This window comes from Acipenser ruthenus, chromosome 30 (genome assembly GCF_902713425.1).
Source record: "Acipenser ruthenus chromosome 30, fAciRut3.2 maternal haplotype, whole genome shotgun sequence".
NCBI lineage: Eukaryota > Metazoa > Chordata > Actinopteri > Acipenseriformes > Acipenseridae > Acipenser > Acipenser ruthenus.
Window position 1 is genome coordinate 4,175,383 of NC_081218.1, and position 26,972 is coordinate 4,202,354.

Sequence of the window (26,972 nt, forward strand, 5' to 3'; positions counted from 1 at the left end):
GTGCAAAGTCGACTGGCGTCACTGAGGATTCTCGGCGGGGGTTAGTGAGGCTGGGGTTAGGGAGGCAAAACCGTCAGGGACTGTTTCTCCTCATCACACTACAGCGGACCCTATCAGCCACGCGCCTGGTGAACTCATGCAGGGCTGGCCTTTGTCCTCCAGAGGCTGGCAGCTCGCCGACATCCACCATAAAGTACCTGGATGTAAAGAGGCAATTGGATGTGGTGAGGGAGCATAATTGGACATTCTAAATTAGGGAGAAAATAATTGGGAAAATACCCAAACTGTAGACAGTTACTTTATTCATTGCTTATGCATACAGTAACTTTTAATAAAACTTTTTATTAATAATAATCTGTACGTTTTGGCTCGTTCAGCCTTCGTTGGTTGTTTGCATTTCAATCAAGCATATTTAATATACATAAAGAAAGTACAGATATGTATTTATTCATGTATTTATATATTTCAACAAGGTTTCAGTTTTCAAACTTTATCATTTAAATTAACAATTTATTCATTAAAATCAGTCATCTTCAAGAAAGATGTAGCTATATATATATACATACATGTACATCATTGGAATGCATTGGGAGCATGTACACCATGCTGACCCTCTCCTGGGCTTGCTGTAATGCTTGGGGGTTGGTGCTTGGCGTTTCCTCAGCACGTCTGGTTACAGCACATTGTAATAGAGTTGGGGGACACCTTTGTGAAAGTGCAGACAGACTCGACTTCTCCTTTACGATCCTTTCATGTCCAGAACAACATTCCAATTTTTGCCAAGACAAACATTTTCCACAAAATTCTGAATATAAAAACAATACATATCTGAGCATGAAACAGCGGAATACATCCCCCTGCCTGTCAGGCCTCCAATATCCTGTCTGAAGCTTCCTCTTTGTCTGAATTGTGGGGCCCAGTGGGGATGGCAAGGTAGGGATGCTTTCCAGCTCTGCAGCTCAGAGGGACACATCTAAACCAGAGGGATCAGTCAGTTCTGAAGCTCAGAGGAACACACCTAAACCAGGGGGATCAGTCAGTTCTGAAGCTCAGAGGAACGCATCTAAACCAGGGGGATCAGTCAGTTCTGAAGCTCAGAGGAACGCAGCTAAACCAGGGGGATCAGTCAGTTCTAAAGCTCAGAGGAACGCAGCTAAACCAGGGGGATCAGTCAGTTCTGAAGCTCAGAGGAACGCAGCTAAACCAGGGGGATCAGTCAGTTCTAAAGCTCAGAGGAACGCAGCTCAACCAGGGGGATCAGTCAGTTCTGAAGCTCAGAGGAACACACCTAAACCAGGGGGATCAGTCAGTTCTGAAGCTCAGAGGAACGCAGCTAAACCAGGGGGATCAGTCAGTTCTGAAGCTCAGAGGAACGCACCTAAACCAGGGGGATCAGTCAGTTCTAAAGCTCAGAGGAACGCAGCTCAACCAGGGGGATCAGTCAGTTCTGAAGCTCAGAGGAACACACCTAAACCAGGGGGATCAGTCAGTTCTGAAGCTCAGAGGAACGCAGCTAAACCAGGGGGATCAGTCAGTTCTGAAGCTCAGAGGAACACACCTAAACCAGGGGGATCAGTCAGTTCTGAAGCTCAGAGGAACGCAGCTAAACCAGAGGGATCAGTCAGTTCTAAAGCTCAGAGGAACACACCTAAACCAGGGGGATCAGTCAGTTCTGAAGCTCAGAGGAACGCAGCTAAACCAGGGGGATCAGTCAGTTCTGAAGCTCAGAGGAACGCAGCTAAACCAGGGGGATCAGTCAGTTCTGAAGCTCAGAGGAACACACCTAAACCAGGGGGATCAGTCAGTTCTGAAGCTCAGAGGAACACACCTAAACCAGGGGGATCAGTCAGTTCTGAAGCTTAGAGGAACGCAGCTAAACCAGGGGGATCAGTCAGTTCTGAAGCTCAGAGGAACGCAGCTAAACCAGGGGGATCAGTCAGTTCTGAAGCTCAGAGGAACACACCTAAACCAGGGGGATCAGTCAGTTCTGAAGCTCAGAGGAACGCAGCTAAACCAGGGGGATCAGTCAGTTCTGAAGCTCAGAGGAACACACCTAAACCAGGGGGATCAGTCAGTTCTGAAGCTCAGAGGAACACACCTAAACCAGGGGGATCAGTCAGTTCTGAAGCTCAGAGGAACGCAGCTAAACCATGGGGATCAGTCAGTTCTGAAGCTCAGAGGAACACACCTAAACCAGGGGGATCAGTCAGTTCTGAAGCTCAGAGGAACGCAGCTAAACCAGGGGGATCAGTCAGTTCTGAAGCTCAGAGGAACACACCTAAACCAGGGGGATCAGTCAGTTCTGAAGCTCAGAGGAACGCAGCTAAACCAGGGGGATCAGTCAGTTCTGAAGCTCAGAGGAACACACCTAAACCAGGGGGATCAGTCAGTTCTGAAGCTCAGAGGAACACAGCTAAACCAGGGGGATCAGTCAGTTCTAAAGCTCAGAGGAACACACCTAAACCAGGGGGATCAGTCAGTTCTGAAGCTCAGAGGAACGCAGCTAAACCAGGGGGATCAGTCAGTTCTGAAGCTCAGAGGAACACACCTAAACCAGGGGGATCAGTCAGTTCTGAAGCTCAGAGGAACGCAGCTAAACCAGGGGGATCAGTAAGTTCTAAAGCTCAGAGGAACACACCTAAACCAGGGGGATCAGTCAATTCTGAAGCTCAGAGGAACGCAGCTAAACCAGGGGGATCAGTCAGTTCTGAAGCTCAGAGGAACACACCTAAACCAGAGGGATCAGTCAGTTCTGAAGCTCAGAGGAACACACCTAAACCAGGGGGATCAGTCAGTTCTGAAGCTCAGAGGAACGCAGCTAAACCAGGGGGATCAGTCAGTTCTGAAGCTCAGAGGAACGCAGCTAAACCAGGGGGATCAGTCAGTTCTGAAGCTCAGAGGAACACACCTAAACCAGGGGGATCAGTCAGTTCTGAAGCTCAGAGGAACGCAGCTAAACCAGGGGGATCAGTCAGTTCTGAAGCTCAGAGGAACACACCTAAACCAGGGGGATCAGTCAGTTCTGAAGCTCAGAGGAACGCAGCTAAACCAGAGGGATCAGTCAGTTCTAAAGCTCAGAGGAACACACCTAAACCAGGGGGATCAGTCAGTTCTGAAGCTCAGAGGAACGCAGCTAAACCAGGGGGATCAGTCAGTTCTGAAGCTCAGAGGAACGCAGCTAAACCAGGGGGATCAGTCAGTTCTAAAGCTCAGAGGAACACACCTAAACCAGGGGGATCAGTCAGTTCTGAAGCTCAGAGGAACGCAGCTAAACCAGGGGGATCAGTCAGTTCTGAAGCTCAGAGGAACGCAGCTAAACCAGGGGGATCAGTCAGTTCTGAAGCTCAGAGGAACACACCTAAACCAGGGGGATCAGTCAGTTCTGAAGCTCAGAGGAACGCAGCTAAACCAGGGGGATCAGTCAGTTCTAATGCTCAGAGGAACACACCTAAACCAGGGGGATCAGTCAGTTCTGAAGCTCAGAGGAACGCAGCTAAACCAGGGGGATCAGTCAGTTCTGAAGCTCAGAGGAACGCAGCTAAACCAGGGGGATTAGTCAGTTCTGAAGCTCAGAGGAACGCAGCTAAACCAGGGGGATCAGTCAGTTCTGAAGCTCAGAGGAACACACCTAAACCAGGGGGATCAGTCAGTTCTGAAGCTCAGAGGAACGCAGCTAAACCAGGGGGATCAGTCAGTTCTAATGCTCAGAGGAACACACCTAAACCAGGGGGATCAGTCAGTTCTGAAGCTCAGAGGAACGCAGCTAAACCAGGGGGATCAGTCAGTTCTGAAGCTCAGAGGAACACAGCTAAACCACAGGGATCAGTCAGTACTGAAGCTCAGAGGAACACACCTAAACCAGAGGGATCAGTCAGTTCTGAAGCTCAGAGGAACGCAGCTAAACCAGGGGGATCAGTCAGTTCTGAAGCTCAGAGGAACACAGCTAAACCACAGGGATCAGTCAGTTCTGAAGCTCAGAGGAACACACCTAAACCAGGGGGATCAGTCAGTTCTGAAGCTCAGAGGAATGCACCTAAAGTAGCGGGATCAGTCAGTTCTGAAGCTCAGAGGAACGCACCTAAAGAGCTGTCTTTGACACCTCCTTGTTTTGGATACAGAAAGGACATTGTTAAACAGCACTCTCAGCTTTCTCCGAAGTCATCCCTGCTTCTTAGGACAACTTTGCTCATAGTGTTTCTAGAACTATTAAAAGCCAGGTCTGAGACTGTTAAACTGTTTTCTGTTCACTACAGCCTGTATCAACGTCAGCAAGTTGGTAGGGTTACAAAAACACAGCGATATTTGTACAAATCTTCTAAGCGTCCATGTTGTCTTTATGTTTTTTGTTCTGTTGCCTTTTTATGATGTTTGTGATCATTCTTGCTACATTAGTATTTTTTTGTGCTCAGGTGCTTTGATATAATGAGCTGCTCTTATGCAGGCTAGATCAGCCAAAGGGTCTTTATATTAGTAAGCACCAGCGCCATCTAGAGCACAGCCGTGTATTGCCAGGGAAACTAAAGAAAGAACACTGGATGACTTTTCTATTAAAACAGTTTGGCTGACGTGGCCTACATATGTCTATGGAACTGAAGCAACCCCACATTTACTGTATTCCTTCGAATTTAAGACGCCCTCAAATTTAAGATGCAGCCCAAATGTACCACCCTCAGTTTAAGAAAAAAAAAAAAAAAAAACATCAAAGAAATATTCGTTTACAAAGATACATCCAAGCATGGCACTGTTTGTTAGAAAAGCTGAACTTGTAAAAGCTTCTCTTTGAATTCCTCAGGAAGCTAATGACGCTTCTTTGAAAATGACTTTGAAAGCCTGTAAGTCATGGAGGATTCGAGAGTAGGCAGTAAGTAAGTAAGTAATCGCAATGAGAACCACTCACAATAATTGCATTGTAGGGGACAGTAGAACATTTTAAATACATTTTAGGTTACTCACGTTCTAAGTTGTGTTTTAATGTTCACATCCTGATAACTTTACCACATTGACATTTTAGCCGCACCCAGGCCTTATCAAAAGCCTTTCTGACATTCCTGAGTCTGGTGCTCTCTTAGTATAGGGAGATGTCATACCTTCTGTGAAAGCAACATAGAGACCCCAAAACTGTCTAATTCATGAGATTGCTGCTGCAAGATCAGCATTTAAAATGTGCATTTCATTTGAAAAAGCAGATTGTTGTAACAAGGAGGGTGTTCACGGTATATGTTGTTTGCACAGAAGTTATTGCAAGGCATGTCTTGAAACACAGTACCCGTCTCACCTTGCTGTTAAAAGACTCGACTGACGTGAATCTTATTACTGGTTGGACTCCTGTAATGAGTCTGATCGCTATGGAGCAGAGTCACCAGGAGTCTGTTTCATTTCTGACACAGTCATGATCATTTCTGTAGTTCCTCTCCAAAAGGTAGTTCTGAACAATACAGGACACAGAACTGGATGCTTGGCGAGTGTATTCCTCTTGCCTTGCTCTTGTACAATGGGTCCTGGTGGTTTCTCCATATTTTCCACATGCATATAAACACTCAAACCAAGACCCACTCACGCACTTTTTTGGGCAAGCACTGTATAGCAGACAGACACCCCCTTCAATACATATAGACATTCCGCCATTACAGTGCGACTCTTTTCTTGTGAATTGGGATGCATTGGTTTGTGCAGCGTGTGGCAGTGACATTGGTCACAATGAATTCTTAAAACAAAATGAATACTGAAGACCAGCAAATGGAATCGTCCATTTCTGATGCATCCAGCAGTGCAGAAGAACAACTGCCCATTTCTTAAACCACTACTTGTGGACGATGAAGGAGACTTCACAAATTCAGCTGTTGCTCGGTTCTCAACAGGTCAAAGACAGTTGGAAGTTAACAGACTAAGGACCTTTTTTTTTTCATTAAAATCTAACTGTGGTTCAACGACCTTAACTAACATTTCTATTGTAATCTTGTAGCAGCATAGAGATACCAACATGTTTTTCACAGAGTTTATCTTGAATGGGTGTTTCAAAGTGAATTCCTTTTCCATTACCAGTGAGTGATGGCTCTGCCAGCCATGCAGATTTTCACCCATATAATCTCAAAAGGATGAAAACAGGACAGCACATCACTAATGTCTTCAGCCTATCCCTCACAGTTCAGCAGACTCCGGATAAGACCCTTCATTTGTTTTTATGCTTCTGTTACCCAGGCAGGATTATGTTCACCCTACTCAAAAACAAACACCCGTATTTCTATTTGAATGCTTTAACAAACACTGCTTGGAATGTATTCTGTGGCAAAAATGACCATATTTGTATTAGTTTATATACTAGAATCTATAAAAGACTGTATCAAAAAGACATTGAAGGCTTAAAATGAACATTAATGCATAAATAAAACAAACACACTGTGTTTTTCTCTTTTTGTAAATGAGTAATTTACTGGCATACCAGGTTTATTTTACTGTAATATTATAGTTTTAAAGGTAAAATGTAAGAATATTCTAATATTAGGTTAAAATTGAAAGTACATGAAAAAACCATGCATTCCAGCACTACGATTTTAATAGTGGTTTCACTGAAGACCAGCTGGACTGCTGCGATGCTTGCTTAAAGTCATCTCTCCACGCTGCAGCTGTCACGTTTTCTCCAGGCTCAGGGGTTAAGGCTCAGTTAGCTCAGCGCTTGGGCGGTCTTGCACAGCGGGACAGTGCTGTCCTGACTCTGTCCATCCATGTCTATGTCCAGCAGGGTCTGTCTGGCTGGGACTGGCTCCTCTGAGGCCTGCGGGCTGTCACAGCTGCTGCCGGGAGAGGAGCTGTGCGTCCGTCTGAACGACACCAACTTCCAGGGGTCGATCCTGGCCCGGCCGGAGGAGGGGCGTGGCCGCGGTGCAAACTCCAGCGTCTTGGGCCTCTCGATCGCCGCAGTGTCCTTCTCGAGGGGAGGCCTCCGCCGCGGGACCTGGGGGAACAGCGTAGAGGGGTCGGGCAAGCGGGGGACCTCCACATCCCTGGAGCCTGGAGAGGCAGGTCAGTGATTTAGAAATCAAACAAATATCAGGGGCACAGGAAGAAAAAAAGATGTGCTAGTCAAAGTCTAGCTGAAAAGACCCTGTTTATATTTTTGTCAGAAGGGTTTGTCCAGAAGACTGTCTAGTCTGAGCGTTGCAATAAAGATGCTGTCTGGACTGGTCCCATTTTCCCACACCCTTCCCAATACAGCCAGTTAACATGCTTTGACCCTGAAGACACTGCTGAAAGTGTAACAGCCTTCCTAAAAATAAGGCAAGTAAACAGTTAACCTAGTGTAATATCAGATATCATGTTTTTTTTTAAACGAAACATTTGCTACATGTGTTTGTGATATACTTTAGCACATTTGCATAAAATCAGAACCCATAAATAATAAAAACAACAAACCTGTGTCAGGGAGGACCGGCACGCTGCCGTCAGACGGAGTCCTGCGGTGGGTGGGGGTCTGGACCCGGGGCTGAATCGCCCCGTCCGACGGGGTGCGCCGGTGCCCTCGCGACACGGCCTGGGCGGCGCTCACGTGCGTGGGGGTCAGGGACTGCCTGGGGTCTCTCTTGAAGCTCTCAGTTTTGAGGTCCAGCAGGGGGTTGGTGGCGGAGAGGTCCTCGCTCTCGAAGGGCAGCAGTGACTTGGTGGAGTTGCAGTCGGAGAGCGAGGACAGGGACAGCAGGGTGACTGAGCTGGACAGCTCCAGGGAAGGCAGGACGGACTCCTCTCTCCTGCTGGCGGCGCTGGTGCTGTGGCGGAAGCGCCCTGTCCGCTGGAACAGACCCTCCTTCTTCTTCTTCTCCTCCTTGGTTTCCAACTCGTCCTGGGACATCTTGAAGACAGCATTGTGCACAGGGTCAGAGATCAGGAAGAACCTTTCACCTAGTTATTTAGAGGGTCCAGCTTTCTTTAACTTAGTGTCATACCATAAGTCATGTTTTAAAATAGAAATACATGCTTGCTGTAACGTGTGTTTCTTTCAAAACTTCACATCTGAGATCTATACAACGAATGAGCGTGTATGATGGTCCAGTGGTTAAAGAAAAGGGCTTGTAACCAGGAGATCCCCGGTTCAAAACCCACCTCAGCCACTGACTCATTGTGTGACCCTGAGAAAGCCACTTAACCTCCTTGTGCTCCGTCTTTCGGGTGAGACGTAGTTGTAAGTGACTCTGCAGCTGATGCATAGTTCACACAACCTAGTCTCTGTAAGTTGCCTTGGATAAAGGCATCTGCTAAATAAACAAATAAAAACATTAACCAAATTACTTTCACTTTAAGGAGGTGGCAGAACGTCCATGCACACTTACACATTTTATTTTATTTCAATCTTTTGCTATAACCCTTGAGATGCACTTTCTTGTGGGCACAGCCACACACAATCCAGTGTGCACACTAAACATGCCTTCAATTTCCACTTTTGCGGAAAGCTAGTGTTTATATATTTTCGGAAATATTTCTGGTTCTGGCTGATTCTATTAAAAAGGTATCATCAAAAAAGCCCTGTTCTTACTAAACATTACAAATATATATTCACTCACAATATAAAAGCAGCCGATATCAACACTTACGACCACAGTCCTTCTAAAATAATTCAGTGTGGTATAGTGAATGGAAGTGCACCCCAGCTGCACCCCACTTTGCAGCTACACCCCTTTAATCCGCCATTAACCCCCCCCCCAGTTACCTGCTGTCGGCCGAGCTGGAGAAGGTCGTTGCCGAGGGCGATGGAGGCCAGTATGGAGGCACAGCCCAGCAGCACTAGGCTGTTCTTCTTGCGCTGGGCACCGCGGCGATGGCAGTCTGTGGGGGTGCAGCTGGAGGGAAGGGGCACGCTGTCCTCCTCCATCCCATTACTGTCAGCCTCGTCTGGGGGGTTCGTCTGAGGGGAGCTGGCATCATAGTCCTCTTCTGTACCAAAGAACAGACAGTGTGAACTAGGAACAAGGGATACATGGCTGTTTCCTCTACTGTACTACACTTTCCAGTGAATACATAATCTATACAAAGACATTGAGAAAGAGATAGGCGAAACAGATATTACTAAAAATTCTGTACAAGTCTATATAATCCAGAAAATTCATAAGGATGCTTCCATTATATATACAGCAGTTTAAAAATAACCACACACACTCTTACAGTGTGTGAGCTTCTTAACAGGCCCTGTGCCGTGTTCCTGACAGCACACAGCCTGGCGTGCTTCCTTACCCATCTCGTTGAGGCTGGCGAATCCCCCAGAGATTGGGACATGCTTGGGGGATTTGCCCAAGTTGGGGGCACTGGACGACCACTGCTTACACCCCTCCCCCAGGGACTTCAACCTGGACAGACACAGCAGCGAGGTGAAATGCAAAGCACGTTTTAGAAGTCTGTGTCCCATAAAATCACTTTGAATTCTTCACGTGTCCAGACGTACATTTTCATGATGCTAATCGAGAGCTAGTTTAATCTAAAAATTGAAAATAGGCTCTATTTTTATTTTCCTACAATACATTGTCGATTGTTGCCTGTCCTGTATTCGATCAGTTAATCAGTTGCTCATTACGCCTCTATTTGTGTCCCATTATATTTGTTCTTAATCATCATTCATTATAATTTGGCATGTCTAATAATGTCACCAGCATCTCAGCAGTCTGTGGTCAAGCCTGAGCGAGTGGTACAAGCGTGGAATACATGTCCGACAGGTGTCTGATATGAGGGAGTGTGTACCTGTCTTCTCCTCCGATGCGTTCTCTCTGGTGTGTGGAGCTGGGGCTCCAGGTGCGCACCTTCTTCTTGTTGGCAGCCAGGTCCTCCTTCTTACACACCGCACTGCGCCCCCACGTCCTGCTGCCGTCGCTGGGGGTCACTGCCGCAGAGACAGCACATCATCAGCAAACGGACAGGAATTTGTAGACTATGTATAGTATTCATTTAGGTCAAGCAGGCATTTCTGATGATGTCTAGATTAGCAGCGCAGGGCTTGATACTCGCACTAGCCCTGCACCCAGTCCTGAGTTTGAAATGAGAGATCTAGTATTGAAATGACCAGGTTTCAGGAGTTTGAACAATCAGCCCCTTGATAAATCTGCTCTGAATGAACTGATCACACTTCTCATCACAGCATGAATAAATCACCTCTGAGTCTGTAGGTTTATTAATAGGAGTTGTTCATGCAGCTGTACAGGAGGGGCAATCTATTTACCATCAAACTCCTGGCTCTTCACTATTGAAATAATAAACTGCATTGAGGGTGTCTCTGAGACCCAGGAAAAGGGACAGGGCTAGTGTTTCAAGCCACAGTACTGACATCAGTTTCCATATTAAGTGAACAGATAAAATGGTTTCCATCCCGAGCTGAATCACAGTGGCCTGTACTCACATCGGATCGCCCGCAGCCGAGGGATGATGACAGGGCTGCCTGGGGGGCTGCAGCGGTCCGGGCCCTGGCCTTTCCGCTTGTCAACGCTGGGAGACGCTTGTACGGTGATCTTGTGTTCAAAACCTAGAGAGGGAAGACAGACAGAGACTTGAGAGTCATGAGACCATTCAATTCATTTTTACCCACATTTTCCTCCCCAATTTAGACCATCTAATTACATCCCCTCACCACAGCAACCATCACCACAGCTCAGGTGAACTGAAGGTGAGTAGGCATCCTCCAATCCCCTATCCAGTTCCTCTTTATACCCAGGAGGAATAGAGCGTATGTCAGTGGAGGAGAAAGAGCCAGCTCACTCGGCGTCTGGCCAATAGAGTCCTTGGTAGCGGGACGAGGAGAAACTTTCACTGATGATTTTGCCTCCCTAACCAGTGGAAGCGCCAGAATCAATTTCCCAATTGAATCCTCAGCTAAGATCAGTGAGTCTGCACAGCCAGGCTGCAAACATGTGCAAGTATGACTCACCCTGCACACCACAGAGCCATGCCTTGACCACTGTGCCACTCGGCGACTGCCCCAAAGTATTGCTTTATATCATGGGTGAGACCCTCGAGATACGTATCTGATTTGAAAGGGGGTCCCGACAAAGATATCAAACAAAGATACAGAACAAACATGCACCCACCTACTATGATACAAATGCTGAGAAGCCTTAATGCTGGTTCATATTTCTGTCGCAGATGAATGATATACGTCAGGCTCAGACAGCTATAAAGCTGCTCAGCTTCACTCCGACCATGCAGCAAATGTTGACATTTTTCAGCATTATCCGACCCTATGCAAATTCAGGTCGCAGAAGCATTAGAAAAGGCTGTACGACTTTCCAAAAAAGACGCACGTCGCAAGAGTGTGGATGACGTTATTCCGACCAGAGACCCTCAACCCTCGACCAGAAATGATGTCGGAGTCTGAAGTATGAACCAACCTTTACATTTAGTACATACTAAACTTTAGTTTTAGGCTTTCTTAATCCAATATCGTATTTAGAATAAAACCCTCCACCCGCCCCTGATCATGACACATCTGCTGTCCAATTCTTTCACGGCTCTTCTGTCAGTTATAAGAACATAAATATCTACAAAACACAGGAGGCCATTCGGCCCATCAGTCCCAGAAGCTGGTTGATCTCAAAACTTTGTCAAGTAAGGTCTAAGGTTGGGTCGGGTCGGCATCAACAACATGACTAGGCAGCCCCTTCCATCCCCTCACTACTCTCTGTGTGAAGAAGTGTCTCCTTCAACAACATGACTAGGCAGCCCCTTCCATCCCCTCACCACTCTCTGTGTGAAGAAGTGTCTCCTTCAACAACATGACTAGGCAGCCCCTTCCATCCCCTCACCACTCTCTGTGTGAAGAAGTGTCTCCTTCAACAACATGACTAGGCAGCCCATTCCATCCCCTCACCACTCTCTGTGTGAAGAAGTGTCTCCTTCAACAACATGACTAGGCAGCCCCTTCCATCCCCTCACCACTCTCTGCGTGAAGAGGTGTCTCCTTCAACAACATGACTAGGCAGCCCATTCCATCCCCTCACCACTCTCTGTGTGAAGAAGTGTCTCCTTCAACAACATGACTAGGCAGCCCATTCCATCCCCTCACCACTCTCTGCCTGAAGAAGTGTTTTCTTCAACAACATGACTGGGCAGCCCATTCCATCCCCTCACCACTCTCTGTGTGAAGAAGTGTTTCCTTCAGCAACATGACTAGGCAGTCCATTCCATCCCCTCACCACTTTTTGTGTGAAGAAGTGTCTCCTTCTCTCTGTCCTAAGTCTATCTCCACTCAGTTCAGTTCACATGAAGGTGTTCTGGTGTGGTACCTGAGGGCAGGCTGATGCGGTTGCCGTCCTTGCCCAGCTTCAGCCGGCTCTTCTTGAAGTTGCCCTTGCGTTTCTTCACCTTGGGCTTCTCCTGGTACATCTGGTGGATGATGATGTGGAGCTCCCGCTCCACGATGTCGATCTCCCGCTCAGCCAGCTCCTGCTCTCGCCTGCGCAGCGCCTCCTCCTGCTCCTTCTGCTCCAGAGCGGCACGCGTCAGCTCCTCCTCCCAGCTGCGCAGCTCCTGCGACCCACCGAGAGACAGAGGCATCTACTTAAAGAGCATGCGACTTTATTTTCATTTAAACAGTCCCCTTACTATTTTATGGTGCTGTTTCTAGGTTCTGTTGCACCCATATTTAGATAGAATCACTTTTCTCTAAATCTACTTTTTGATCTTGAGCTTCTTTGAGTTACAGACTACATTTCAAACCAATCTGAATAGAACTTTCTGGGAATAAACCAGGGGTAATCATTCCTGAATTCCACAAAATCAGCTTGTGACTAATAAAGAAAACAGTCTCCCCATTGGGGTCCTTTGAGGGCCATGGTGCTTCCAGATCATTCACCTTCTGCAATAACCCTGATGCTCTTTTTGAAATGAATGGCTATTGAGGTAATAGAAAAAGCACAGTGGTGTTACAGGAGAATGCATGATCAGGATACACTATGATTCCCGTCGAGAAAAGACCCCATGGTTTGTGAATTAAAATATCAAAATGATTGTGATTATGTTACGAAAATTGTTTTTTGTGTTACGTAGAATAACAGATACAGAAAGGGTCAGAAAGAACAGAGGCAGGTTAGATCGGCAGTCAATGCGGGTTGGCTAAATGAACATGGAAACGCAGTATCAGTGGCAGCAGGGTTTTCAACCAGGGTTGAGTGGTGTACGGAAACTGTGATTGGATTGTGAAAAGTAACTCCATTCTTTTGAAGGGATTCTCGTTGTATTTCTGAGCACCTTCTCTTTGGTGCGCAGCTCATCGAACATCTGCTGGATCTCGAGCCTCCAGTCCTCCTGCAGAGAGTGGAAGGACTCCAGGGGCATCTGGAACATGGCCGACTGCTCGATGCACAGCAGCTGCTCCAGGATGGTGCTGAAGGAGGGCCTGTGGTGTGGGTCGGGGCTCCAGCACTCTGAAACACACACACAGACAGACACACCTGTCAGCAGGAGACTCCGGGGAACTCTGCAGTTTCCCATACAGCAATATGCACTTATTTTAATGATGCTTTACTACACTAGCCTTTTACATAGATGGCATGCAATGGTTCTCATATTCAATAGCTTGGCAGTGTTATGAAAACCACATACAGTACAGTACAGTGCAAGCTGACAGCAGCACAGAGTATCACGAGGGAAGAGGAGAGCTCTTCAGCTGGCTTTGAGCAGAGGGCAAAATAATCGTTATCTCTGGAGTAGGGTTACCATATGACTTCATGTACACTGGGACAGAGGGGGACAGCTCAGGCTTTTCAACTCACACTACAATGCATTCTGGTAAGAAGTCCTGCTCTGAAAGGCACCTGAATGCATTGCAATGTGAGTTAAAAAGTTTGAACTGTCCCAAACTGTCCCAGTGTACATGGAGTCACATGGTAACCCTACTCTGGAGTCTATTCCCAATACAGTACATTCAGCATGTCTCCTATATCAGGAATAAAGCCCTGTTTCTAAGACTGCACTGCACTCCACTGCACTTTAAAGCCAATATAACTGCTTATATACTGACCTTGCAGATTTGATTAAATGTATTTGCTTGTTCTGGACATCTGCTTTTTTAAACTGTGTGCCTCAATTCTCAATTCCAAAACATATCAGTGAATTCTGTTTAAACCTTCAAAATGCACTTGACTCATTTTGTATAGTTGGGCCTTTGCAACTGTTTAGGGATGTGCATTTTGATGTCTTTATTTGAACTGTATTTTGACCTTTGCAACTGTTGTTTGGGCCAGCTACAGTGTGTCAGAAATGATAGTCGAATAGAAAAGCGACAGTCAACCTCAGAAACTGGTAGTCCAGTAGTCGCATGTCACGTGACTTGTGAAGTGATTGTGAAGCGGAGGTTTCAGACGGATGGAAGTGCATTTTAAAACATTAATACATTGTTTTTTAAAAAAGAAGTACAGTGCACAAACAGCACAGAGTCAAATTAGTGGTTTCTAACTCCAGCCCCTCAAGATCTGTTCCAGTCCATATATTGTTTCTAACCAGATCCTCAATGAGTTCATTGAACAGGCTGACTGTCACTCATTTAGGAATTGATTGGGGTGGACCAGAGCCAGTGAGTTGGGACCCACTGAGTGAGATGAGGAGTAACTTGAGTCCCTGGTGTCCTACCTTCCAGCAGTCTGGCAAAGGGCTCTGGGCAGGTGGAAGGGATTGGCAGGGTCAGCTTGTTAATGGCCACTCCGTAGGCCACAGCCAGGGCATCGATCTCACGATAGGGAACCTCCCCAGTCAAGAGCTCCCACAGCAGCACCCCGAAACTGGGGTGACAAAAACAGAAAGGGTCAAAATAAACAATCTGCTCAGACCCCAGCAGCAAACCTTTTCGTTAGTGTTAGTTATGGAAAGGAAGGGGAAATTGGCCCTATTTTCTTCTAGAGGATTGAATTACATTTTTTGGTAAACTGGTCCTATCTTAATGAAGAGGCATCTCAGTGCATTAAACTAAATGGAAAGGCAAGGGCTGGACGTGAACCGCAAGAGAATCACATGTCTCGCAAACCAGCATATTGTATTTGCTATAGCTATGATAAGGGCACAGAGCAAAGATCTGGACACACTGGAAAGTTTGTAAGAGCCATTCTCTTTGTCCATATAAATGCTCCCAAGTAAATGTTGAGAAATGTACTGCCCAAATGATTTGAGACCCGATATGTGAGTAAAAATATGTTTAAAAATATACCGCTGCATTGTGAACCACACGGGACCCTGTAAAGATAATGCAATGTATGTGCACTTTGCAGGGGGTTCTGGTCTCATTGTGCGCATGGCTCCTTTACCTCCAGATGTCGCTGCTCTTGGAGAAGAGGGACAGCTTGATGACCTCGGGGGCCATCCAGGCGTAGGTCCCCGCGGCGCTCATCTTGGTGGTCCTGTGCCACTCGCGGGCCAGGCCGAAATCAGTGATCTTCAGGGTCTTATTGGAGAGCTCGTCGTTCTCCAGCTGCTCCAGAATCAGAACTGCAAGACAACAACAGCCACACAAGGACTCTCAGCCGCACTGCTTTAAGGGGTAATCACATTATTTTAGTAAACTTGATAACCAGAAAAATCTCATTTCAGTATTGCACGTGGGGATACAGACATTCTTCGCTATAAACGACAAACATAATGATACAAGTGTTAAGAGATCTAGCATGAAATAACTTATTCGTATTTCATTCTGCTGGGTGAATATATATATATATATAATTTATTTATTTTTATTATTATTTATTTCTTAGCTGACGCCCTTATCCAGGGCGACTTACAATTGTTACAAGATATCACATTATTTTTACATACAATTACCCATTTATACAGTTGGGTTTTTACTGGAGCAATCTAGGTAAAGTACCTTGCTCAAGGGTACAGCAGCAGTGTCCCCACCGGGATTTGAACCCACGACCCTCCAGTCAAGAGTCCAGAGCCCTAACCACTACTCCACACTGCTGCCCTACAATTGCCCCATATATATATATATATATATATATATATATATATATATATATATATATATATATATATATATATATATATATATATATATATATATATATATATATATATATATATATATATAGTAAGACAGCAGGGAGGGGGTTAATTTCCTCCCTGCAGAAAAACATGTGAAAATGCACTCCCAGGGCAATTGTTAATTGATTTATTGTTTAATTATCCCTTGCACCTGGGTGGCAATTGTAAATTAGTTCCAGGTGCAGGGTATAAGAGAAGAACAGTTCTTTAGTTCGAGGCTGCTGAGTAGAAGGAGGCAGAAGAGGTGCTCTGCTTCCGAGCAGTCGAGAAAAAGGTGGATGCAGTTTAAACCGGCGAGGTTTTGTTTTGTTGTTCTGTGTTTGGTGGGGAAACGGCTTAGCCGTCCCACTTATAGTCAGGGTGTTCTGGAGAGTTTAGTTAGTGCTCGTAAAGAGCAAGGTGTTTGTTTTGTGTTTGTTTCATTTTTGTGAATAAAAAATAGCGCGTCAGCGCATAAAAATCCATTCCTGTGTGTGTTGGGTCAGTTTTTAAAGGGGCAACGAACCCGAGTTGAAGCAGCTCGGTTACTATATATATATATATATATATATATATATATATATATATATATATATAGTAACATGCCAGGGAGGGGGTTACTGTAGTAAAAGCTTAACAGATCAATCAATCAGCTGTTTGCACTTCATTACTGAGCGATAACCCCTGTACTGTACCATGGCTATGTAAATAAAAATAACATTTTTATCAGTATAAATAAAATGTCTCTGTTAGATGCTGTGCGCTTGCTAAAGGATGCTGAACTCTGTCAGTCAGCAAACAATGTAATGTTGCTTCAGAAAGCTGGGGTTTCTGTAGCTGAGGAGGAGAGTGCTGACGAAAATACCTGAAACTCAAACTCTGACAACACCAGAGCTGGTAGTGTCATGTGAGCTGTTCAGTGTGATGATACTGTAGCGCGGTGGGGGGGGCAGCTGATTTGCAAGACAATATGGGAATGGACCTGATTATGGGTTGGGGAAGGGGATGGGAGTGCTCTGTAAGTAATGTGTGTTTGTAAACTGTGTTATTTTTGTTCAGATCTGTTAGCGTTCACTGTGTGTTTTGGTGCTTGTGTGACTTAGAGCTGTGAGTGCATCATCGAGGGGGGCGGGAGCAGGTCTGACACGACCAGTCAGAGCCAGGAAGTGTTGAAGTGTTGGACCAGGCCCACCGAGAGGGTGGGGAGGACGGGGAAATTTCCCCGGGGCCCAACGCCTCAAAGGGGGCCCAACGCCCCGAACGGGGGCCCTGATGAAGGGGGAACTTTTTTTTTTTTTTTTATATATATAAAGTATTTTAAAACAACTAGCCCTGCACAAGACCCTTTGCGTTCCCACCACCACATTAAAAAGAAAAGCTCCCGTGCTGCACACCGAGCCGATGTGCTTCTGTGGTGTAATGATTGTGTATCCAGGCGCTGTCAAACACTTCCTTTCACACAATGATTTGAACTTTCGCATTTCATATTGTACTACACCAAAAAGCTGAAAAAAAGGCATAGCAATTGTATGTATTTTTTTAAAGACTTTTAAAAACTTTAAAAGAACCCTAAAGTTGCACAATATATACCACAGTATGAATTATTCTATTATCAAGATCTATAATTTGCTCAAAACAACGTGGTGCAGCAGTTTGTTCGAAAAATTGTATCGTGTAAAATAAATAAAGTACTTTCTTCAGCGGGTGGTAAACACAATTAGAGAATGATCCGTTATATTGCTCAGAATACAAATATATTTACCAATACAGGCTATTAGTTAAGAGAGGAGATGAGTGGTTTATTATTGGCACGGGATAAATAAAATAGTGTATAGCAACACCATTAAAATGTAGTTTATGCTAAAAACGTATGTTATTTGATGTTAAGTAAGCTTCCGATTAGTGACTATTACATGTGGAGTTTGTACAAAAAAAAATATTTATTCACTTACCTAAGAAAAAAAGTTTGAATACTGTAAATAACTTAAAGATAACTACTTTGAGAAAAAGTAAACTATCCTGCTGCAGATTTTAATTGAGATATTGAAACCTCTACGCATCGTTGACAGTTTCCTTCACATTATCAAAATACTGTATTGGTTGAAATGCTCTTCCTCAGACACTGCTAAGATTGCAAGTATCATTGTTTGGTTTAGAAGCTTGGTTTAGACTACAGTATACTACAAAGTCGGATGAATGCAGTACCATGGGTGGGGCAGCGGGACATACCAATCCTTCCCCAGGGCCCATGACGGCTCTCAGTGGTCCTGTGTTGGACCAATGAGTGAGGAAGGGGGAGGGACTTGGGTGTGTGTGAGGAGATGACAGTTTGAAAGAGCGAAGCGGGATCTGGCAGTGGGAGAATTGAGAGAGAGGTTGAGTTTGCGAGAGAGAGGAGAGTAATGAGAGCCATTGTTCACTAAATGCTAAAAAGAATAAAATAAAATACAGCGGTGTCCTACTGCTTTGAACCGCAACTGTTGTCTGTCTCATTATATCCTGGAAACCCTGCAGCTCAGCGCTACAATATGTAAATAAATCCTGTTCGCCTGCGGAGTGTATCAACTTCAACCTCCGTCTGGATCTCCTGCCTGTCACTCAGCAGCAAATGAGAATTTTGATTACTGTACTGGTGATTGGGGGACATTTTGAATGTTGGGTTATTGTGTAGGAGTTTATACTGTCCATCGCTTACTGCGAGCGAATCACGTTGACACAAACGCACCCGTTCTAAGTGGTGGTGACTATATATATATATATATATATATATATATATATATATATATAAACCATATTCAACTAAATGAAGACACTCATATGACTTCTTGTTTTGTATTTAGTTTTAGAAAGAGGCAGTATACAGTAGCCTCTGGTTTGTATATGTTTAGGGCTCCAGTGGAGCTAGGCTTTTGTTTTGTTATCACACATTGCAAACTGTGTTTAAAGGACCGCTGGTACTTTAAAAAAAAAAAAAAATATTATTACTTTTTATGAAATGCTTTGGATGCAAACCTGAACTGTTTGCTTTTGTTTAATAAACAAGGCAGCAACACTACTTTACCCAACGTGTGACTCAGATGCGTGTCACCATTACACTACACCTCCAGTCGTAATCGTGACACAGGACACTACCACCCTGACAGCCTGACAGCAGCACTGCATCGCAACCTTCACTCATTATTATTAGGTTAAAGAAAGTTCTCAGTTTCCACGCCTTACTCGCAGGAAATCTGTTACACTTGCACTTCCTAGGTCATTTCACCTCGGCAGTGTCTTCGGGGTCAAAGCATGCTACTGGCTGAAAGCATGTCAGTCGACAGGGGAAGCAGCTGGTTGGTTACTGAGAGGAAAGAAGCTGTGGAGGTGTGGGGGCAAATTCACCCTCCAGGTGAAACGAAGCATGGCTTTCAAACAGAGATTCACTGAACTTAGTGCAGCACCAGATCTCACACTTTAAAATACAATTTTTCCAAACTGCACATCTGAGATCTATATACAGAATGGAAGTTCCCAACAGGTACCATTTATGGTGTTATATCACCTTAAGCAAAAGCTGTAGTACTGGCCCCCTGGTACATTTGCTTTTTTGCAGTTTTCCCTTGGCTAGGCTATTATTATTATTATTATTATTATTATTATTATTATTATTATTATTTATTTCTTAGCAGACGCCCTTATCCAGGGCGACTTACAATCGTAAGCAAATACATTTCAAGTGTTACAATACAAGTAATACAATAAGAGCAAGAGGCTATAGTATGTATGTACCATTTGTCATGTTTTTTTTATATGCTTTACTTTACCTCTCAGGGTTTTACAATGCTTACCTCTGCTTTACCATGCTTTCGCTGTGCTTTATTACACTTTTACTATGGTACACTTTTCTAAGGGGGTATAGGGATGTGTGCACTTGCACACCTCCCTACAGGTTCTGCAGAGGCTCGGTACAGTAGATGCCCTCTCTCCCCAGCTATCCCACAGTACAGTACAGGTAAGAGAGCACTCTTTCACCACAGCACATGCCGTCCAGTCTGCAGTACAAGCAAATATTTAACCACAGCCCCCTCCCCAGCCTGATTTCCATTACACGAGAGTAGATGTTAAAACTTCATGCTGATTTGAACTCGGCTCTCGCCAAGATAAGCACCAACTAAGACGTAGCTTTACAGTAAACTAATGTGATCCATATGCGTCTCCATCCATTTACGTTTCCTTCCATATGATGATGTAGATATCCTTCTGTCTGGTGTTAATGGCTGAAGTGTAATGCTGGCTCCAGGGATCAGCTTATTTTGCCTCCCTGGCGCATCAGCACACACAACGGCTGCGATGCTGGCTCCAGGGATCAACCAAAGTGCGGCCTCCCCAGCGCATCAGCATGACAACCGTCTGGATTGAGCTAAGTAGGGTACATCTCTGGGGTTTTCAAGTGGGCACCTTCCATCCTCAGTGTTTCGTCGACTAGCCCACGACACCTCAAGAGGGCTCGACGGTGATTCTGGCGTCCCAGCATCACCCCCCTCCGTCCCCCACTCAACTCAGCCCAGCTTACTTACCTGTCCCCAGCCAGAATCTTTCCGTCTCAACCACAGCCAGTTGCTGCTCCTCTCTGCTGCTTCAGATAAGTTCTTCACTGTGCGACGCAACTCTTGGCCACTGAATCCGACGTCTCTGAGAAACCGGGTTGTAGAATGTGCCACAAATCCTCGACAACCCACTTCCACTGGGTAAACCCGAACTCTCCATCCTCGCTGTTCCGCTTCAGTGGCTAGTTGAGCATACCGCAGTTTCTTCCTCTCATACGCCTCATCTACAGCGTCCTCCCATGGCACTGTTAACTCTACCAGGTGAACAAGGCGTGCTGATCCAGACCACAAGACAATATCTGGTCGAAGGTTAGTGGTGGCAATCTCAGGTGGAAAAATAAGCCGTTGACCAACATCTGCCAGCATATTCCAGTCTCTAGCAGCTTCCAGTTGTCCTGGGCGAGGATTGGTTTTAACACCTTTTCTTGGTGGTTGCTCTCCTGGGCGGAGGAATGTTGTCTTTTGTGTGTAATGTTTTGATGGAACAGGTGGCAACTTATTGGTCATGTTACGCTTGTCTTCCAATGCTAAGGCCAAACATCGCAGCACCTGGTCATGGCGCCAAGTAAACCGTCCTTGGCTAAGAGCCACCTTACATCCTGTCAAAATGTGCCTTAATGTTGCAGGTGATGAACACAAGGGACATGAGGGATCCTCTCCTACCCAGAGGTTTAGGTTCTGTGGTGATGGGAGAACATCATATGTTGACCTGATGAGGAAACTGATCCTGCTCTGTTCCATTGACCATAGGTCTTGCCAGCCAATCTTGCGTTGTTCCACACTCTCCCATCTCATCCATTCTCCCTGTTTGGCCTGGGAAATGGCCTTTATACACCTCATCCTCTCCTCCTGCTTTTGCACCTCGTTGACTACCAGCTTCCTTCTTTGAGCTGGGGCCGCCTTGTGCCATGTAGGAGGAGTTGAACTGAAACCAAGACCCCCTCTTCCATGCTGAACTTGCCCCATGATATCACCAATTCGAAGGGCAGCCTTTGCATCTTCCACAGCTTTCTTTGCCGCCCACTTTCTTCCAGTTTTCAACACAGGTGCTGCCTCCCTTACGCATTTATCGCGTGACTCTACTAATGTCATTTCCAGTCTGACCTTGGCGCACTTAAACTCCTCGGTTAGAGCAGAGACTGGTAGCTGCAGTATTCCTTTACCATAAAGTCCCACTCTGCTGAGGCAGCGTGGAACTCCCAACCATTTCCTGATGTATGAACTGATTAAAGCTTCCAGCTTCTCTACTGTTGTCAAAGAAACCTCGTACACAGTCAGTGGCCACAGCAACCTCGGCAGTAGACCAAACTGAAAGCACCAGAGTTTTAGTTTACCTGGTAGAGCGCAGCTGTCTATGCTCTTCAACCCTTCCACTGCTTGTTGTCTAACTTCTCCCACACGAACTGTGTCCTTTAGATCCCCGTCGTACCATCTCCCAAGACTCTTCACTGGCTTCTCAGACACTGTTGGTATTGCCTCACCATTAATGAAGAATGTTTTATCTACTACTTTGCCTTTAATTATAGAGATGCTCCTTGATTTAGTGGGCTTGAATTGCATTCGTGCCCATTCAATGTTATTGGTTAACTTGCCCAATAATCGATTAGTGCAGGCTACTGTTGTAGTCATGGTTGTCATGTCATCCATGTATGCTCGAATTGGTGGTAGTCGCATTCCAGAAGCCAAGCGCTCTCCTCCTACTACCCATTTTGATGCCCTAATGATTACTTCCATTGCCATGGTAAAAGCCAGTGGAGAAATGGTGCATCCTGCCATTATTCCAACCTCTAGGCATTGCCATGTAGTGCTGAATTCTGAAGTTGAAAAACTGAATTGCAAATCTCCAAAATAGGCTTTCACTAAATTTGTTATTGTCATCGGTACACTGAAAAAATCAAATGCTGCCCAAAGTAGTTCATGTGGCACTGAACCATATGCATTAGCCAAATCCAGGAATGTCACATGGAGCTCCTTCCTCTCCTTTTTAGCTGATTGAATTTGTTGCCAGATCACATTGATGTGTTCTAAGCAACCTGGGAAACCTGGAATGCCCGCTTTTTGTATTGAAGTGTCAATGAAGCAGTTCTTTAATAGGTAAGCTGATAATCTCTGAGCAATAATGCTGAAGAAAATCTTGCCTTCTACGTTTAATAGGGAAATGGGACGAAACTGACTGATGCTTGTAGAATCTTTTTCTTTAGGTATAAAGACTCCACCTGCTCGGCGCCATGCTCTTGGTACAACCTGTTTTTCCCATGCCACTTTCATCAATTTCCACAGAATTCGTAGAACTCCTGAAGCACTCTTGTACACTCTGTACGGAACTCCATTAGGCCCTGGAGATGATGAAGCCCTTGCTTTTTTCACAGCTTGCTCTATTTCTTTCCACTTAGGTGCACAGTCCTCCATTTGGTATTCTGGTCGATTGATAGGTGGGATGTCTGACGGAATTGACATAGGCTCCTGCCTTTTTGAATCTGTATGTGTTTCCTCCAAATATCTCTCCAGCTCAACCTTAGATGCTTTTAGTGTGCCATTCTTCTCACTGGTGAATAACTTCTTTACAAATTTGAATGGGTCTTTATAAAAGTTAGTTCTCGCACGCTCCTTCTTTTTGTAGCGTTTCCGTAGGCGCTCAGCTCTGCGCAATGTTGCAAGCTTATCTTTTATGACCCTTTGTAAGAGATTGAGTCCCTCCTTCTGACTTTGTTCTGCTCTTCTCCATTGGTTCCTCAGCTGTCTCCTTTCTCTAACTAAGCGTTCAATCTCCTGCTGCCGTCTAGACTTTCCAGGAATAGTTTGTACTTTTTCCTTCCTTTTTTCAACTCCAAACCTCTCACTTCCATATGCGTAGATGATGTCCCCAAATTTATCCAGCTTCTTTTCAACTGTTCCACTTAATCTTTCCAATGCAACGCAGAGATCTGTGTTTACTGTGTCCCATGCAGTTTTCTCACAAGCTCTTGGCCATTTAACTCCAGGCTTGTGCCCGTTGAGGTTCTTTTCTCTCTTATGCTGGTTTGTCTGACCGGGTTCACAAGGATCATTAGGTTCATCACTAACTGTGTCCATGCAAGTCCTCCTCACATCTATGACAGGGGTGCTGATATCCTGCGAACTGTGGTTTGCTTCCTGTCGCTGGATTTCATTCGACTGACTTGACTGACTTCGTAAGAAGTACTGATCAATGCGAGGCCCTTGTCCCTTCTCCCTCAAGCATTTCATTCTCCCTTGATGAATCTTCAAACCCCTGACCGTTGTCGCCTTGCTCCAGCCGCAGACACAAACCTGGAGTTCCATGTCTTTGTTAACTGCAGATCTTGAACTAGTCTTTTGTGAAGTACTCTCCATACTCATATCCGTTTCCGTTCCCAAGTCGTTAACCGTGTTGTCCAACGTTGAGTCATCTTCCGCCCCCGCTCTCGCAGACTCTAGGGGTATTTTTCTCTTTAATTTCTTAGAAGCCTTGGGCGGGTGTCTCCAGCATCCTGTAAACACAGAGCTGGATACTGCCGACAAGGGTAGCTAACCCTTACCAGCCCCAATGGGGTCTCTTTCCTCCTGTCAGCTGTCTCTCCAGGCTGTCACAAGGTCTTTCCCTTGTTGCCAGCTGCACTATTCACAGCAGTCACTGGACGTATCCAGATCTTCATGATTTCCATTACACGAGAGTAGATGTTAAAACTTCATGCTGATTTGAACTCGGCTCTCGCCAAGATAAGCACCAACTAAGACGTAGCTTTACAGTAAACTAATGTGATCCATATGCGTCTCCATCCATAAAGATCTGCACTGTATTTGCATTCCAGTTCTAGTCTATGTAGAGATCTGTGCAAAATCTATTCCTTATACAGTACCTCCATATCTGTACACAGTATATATTATTTCACATGCAAAGCATGGCAAAGTATTTTACGTATAGTAAAAACTTGATAAAGCATAGATTAGCATTGTAAACCCCAGAAAGGCATGGTAAATCATATTAAAAAAAAAACATATCAAACTATGGTAAATGCATAGATTAACCACTGCAAAAGCATTGCAAGATTACCGTGTAAATTACTGTGGTAAACTTTTATACAGGTTCCTAGAGTAGATGCTGTATGTGAGCACTAAATTGAAATAAAAAACAACCCCAAATGTGTCTAGAATCAGCAATCCTTCTCGCTGTCCTGAAAGTTGCAGGGAAGCTGCAAAAGTTGCTGCAATCCCGTGAAGGCAGGAGGGTGCTCTCTTACTGCAGGCTGTGCAATTGGAGTCATGCTCTCTTACTGCAGGCTGTGCAATAGGAGTCATGCTCTCTTACTGCAGGCTGTGCAATAGGAGTCACGCTCTCTTACTGCAGGCTGTGCAATAGGAGTCACGCTCTCTTACTGCAGGCTGTGCAATAGGAGTCATGCTCTCTTACTGCAGGCTATGCAATAGGAGTCACGCTCTCTTACTGCAGGCTGTGCAATAGGAGTCATGCTCTCTTACTGCAGGCTGTGCAATAGGAGTCACGCTCTCTTACTGCAGGCTGTGCAATAGGAGTCACGCTCTCTTACTGCAGGCTGTGCAATAGGAGCTGAGCTGGGACACCAAAGAGCAGCTGGAAAACCGCAGGGTGCTCTACTCGCCAGAGCAGCTTTGTCTTTCCAAAAAGGTGTACGATGCCTGTGATACACAGAGCTATGAAAATGAGCAGCAGGTATCACATCTCCCTTCATTGAGGGGAGTGTGGGAACCACAGACTGATCAAATCTCCCTTCATTGTGGGGACTGTGGGAACCACAGACTGATCAAATCTCCCTTCATTGAGGGGAGTGTGGGAACCACACAGACTGAACACAACCATAGAGCCGCTGTGACTGTAGCTGCTTGAAACTCTGTGAAGACACTGCTTCGAGATCTCCTTGCTGCACTCAATGCTACACTTCTGGTCAAATTCTAAAGGTTGCATGGAGGAACTTAAGGCTAACAAAACATAAATATTTCATTTTCTTCAGCCCTGATGATAATAAGTGAACCCATAAGCAAAACTACAAAAATTACCTGAAACTCAAAAAGGCATTGAAATTAAAAAGTAAATGAAACTTAAATACACTCCCAGCCTAGACGTGCACTCCAATAACGAGGCTCACAGCAATAATGAAGAAGCAACCGAAATATTACAGTCACACCCTTTACTGAGGCTCAGTTTCTATGTGATACTGCTGGAGTCACGGATGTCCCTGAAGTGTTGCTAGGTGGACAAGCATGGTGTAATATGCCTTGAATTACACAAAACACATCAATAGCATGAGGTGCAGCGTTTAAATTAAAGATTGTAGTCAACTGAAACCATATACGCTCAAGACCAAGAAATGAGCCAGCCCATTCAAACATAGGGGGACTGGTCAGTAATGCGTATTATTCTTGTCTTACATAATCAGCACAGCCTGTACAGTATGAATGGTGTTCAAGTGCTATCCACTAGGAAGAGCTCTGTCCTTATAATTACTGCATGTTGTGTATTCTGACACTGTGGCTTGAGCAGCTTCATCATATATTCAGTGTAGTTATGCATTGTAACTGCAATATCAGGTCTCCAAAGGGACTGACATTTTGTGCTTCTAAAAATCAGACAGCAATGTATTCGAGGTGCACCTGTCATTCGCTTGCATTGAAAAAAGGTACAGCTATTCCGGCTAATGTCTTTATGAGTGAATAACTATCAGCATGTTCTGTATTATGCATGTATTTCCAGCACTTATTTTTTTCGACTTCATTTTCCAGTAGGATTCTGAGAAGGAAAAGCAGGTAGCTCTTTAGGATGGGGTGAAAACCCCTCACATTTAAACAGTGTCTATTTTGGTAGGTTTTTGTCTGAAAACCTGATTTGTTTTGCACTGGTACCTGTTTTTCATGTATTCCTGTATTCCTCAGTTCATAAATGCACATCGTTATTCCATCAGTTTCATCCAATAATAGCCTTATCTGTTTCAGTTTAAATGTCATTTCCTTAAGCCCTGTGTTTTTTCAGTTGCAGTAAAGGGGTTATGGCACGTGCGCTCACATGACCAGTTAAAACAAAGGAAAAATGACTCTGTTCAGATTGAATTATCACTGGAATATATTTAGTTTGCAGTGAAAAGAAAGAAAATGGTCTCTACAAATGGAAAATACTTTGCAGCTGTTTGATTTCAAATCCCTATTGTTCTGTTGTTATGGGACGAGGAGGGTGTGTATACAAGCTGGCAGTTTCTGCTTCCCAGGGGAGGGGAGGCACTGGCACCAGATAGTGAAGCACATGGGCAGTGGCAAACGAAGGTACTGCTCCTGGTATTGTTAGTTTGAGTGCTGTCTTGTTGTTTTACTGTGATTTAAAGGTATTCTTTTAAGCTCACCTGTTTGCAAGAGGTGAAGCAGTGGGGCCAGTTCCCACAATAA

At 45.0% G+C, this 26,972-nt stretch overlaps 2 protein-coding genes across 2 annotated transcripts in view; one reads left to right on the forward strand and one right to left on the reverse strand.

Annotated features, from left to right (window-relative positions):
- Positions 1-939: 939 nt before the first annotated feature.
- Positions 940-5,888, forward strand: LOC131702720 (collagen alpha-2(I) chain-like). Its single transcript, XM_059004530.1, has 3 exons — positions 940-1,755; positions 1,864-4,050; positions 5,859-5,888. Exons 1-3 carry the CDS (start codon positions 940-942, stop codon positions 5,886-5,888), a joined length of 3,033 nt encoding a protein of 1,010 aa, XP_058860513.1.
- The window catches only part of LOC117394801 (mitogen-activated protein kinase kinase kinase 10-like), a 47,504-nt gene continuing 26,217 nt past the window's right edge, over positions 5,686-26,972 (reverse strand). The window contains exons 2-11 of the mRNA XM_033993394.3: positions 15,264-15,444; positions 14,596-14,744; positions 13,216-13,391; positions 12,252-12,495; positions 10,373-10,495; positions 9,721-9,859; positions 9,220-9,332; positions 8,699-8,922; positions 7,411-7,843; positions 5,686-7,008 (exon numbers count right to left, since the gene is read on the reverse strand). Of these exons, the coding sequence (XP_033849285.3) occupies positions 6,662-7,008; positions 7,411-7,843; positions 8,699-8,922; positions 9,220-9,332; positions 9,721-9,859; positions 10,373-10,495; positions 12,252-12,495; positions 13,216-13,391; positions 14,596-14,744; positions 15,264-15,444 (2,129 nt within the window). The 3' untranslated portion in view covers positions 5,686-6,661. The remainder of the gene's footprint in view (positions 7,009-7,410; positions 7,844-8,698; positions 8,923-9,219; positions 9,333-9,720; positions 9,860-10,372; positions 10,496-12,251; positions 12,496-13,215; positions 13,392-14,595; positions 14,745-15,263; positions 15,445-26,972) is intronic.

Bases quoted from the DNA above. Each gene is read 5' to 3' on its own strand.
- LOC131702720 (XM_059004530.1), top strand. From the start codon at position 940: ATGCTTTCCAGCTCTGCAGCTCAGAGGGACACATCTAAACCAGAGGGA. The intron at 1,756-1,863 runs GTCAGTTCTGAA...TCTGAAGCTTAG, and splicing joins CAGCTAAACCAGGGGGATCA to AGGAACGCAGCTAAACCAGG. The intron at 4,051-5,858 runs GTCAGTTCTGAA...GGTTCTCAACAG, and splicing joins CACCTAAAGTAGCGGGATCA to GTCAAAGACAGTTGGAAGTT.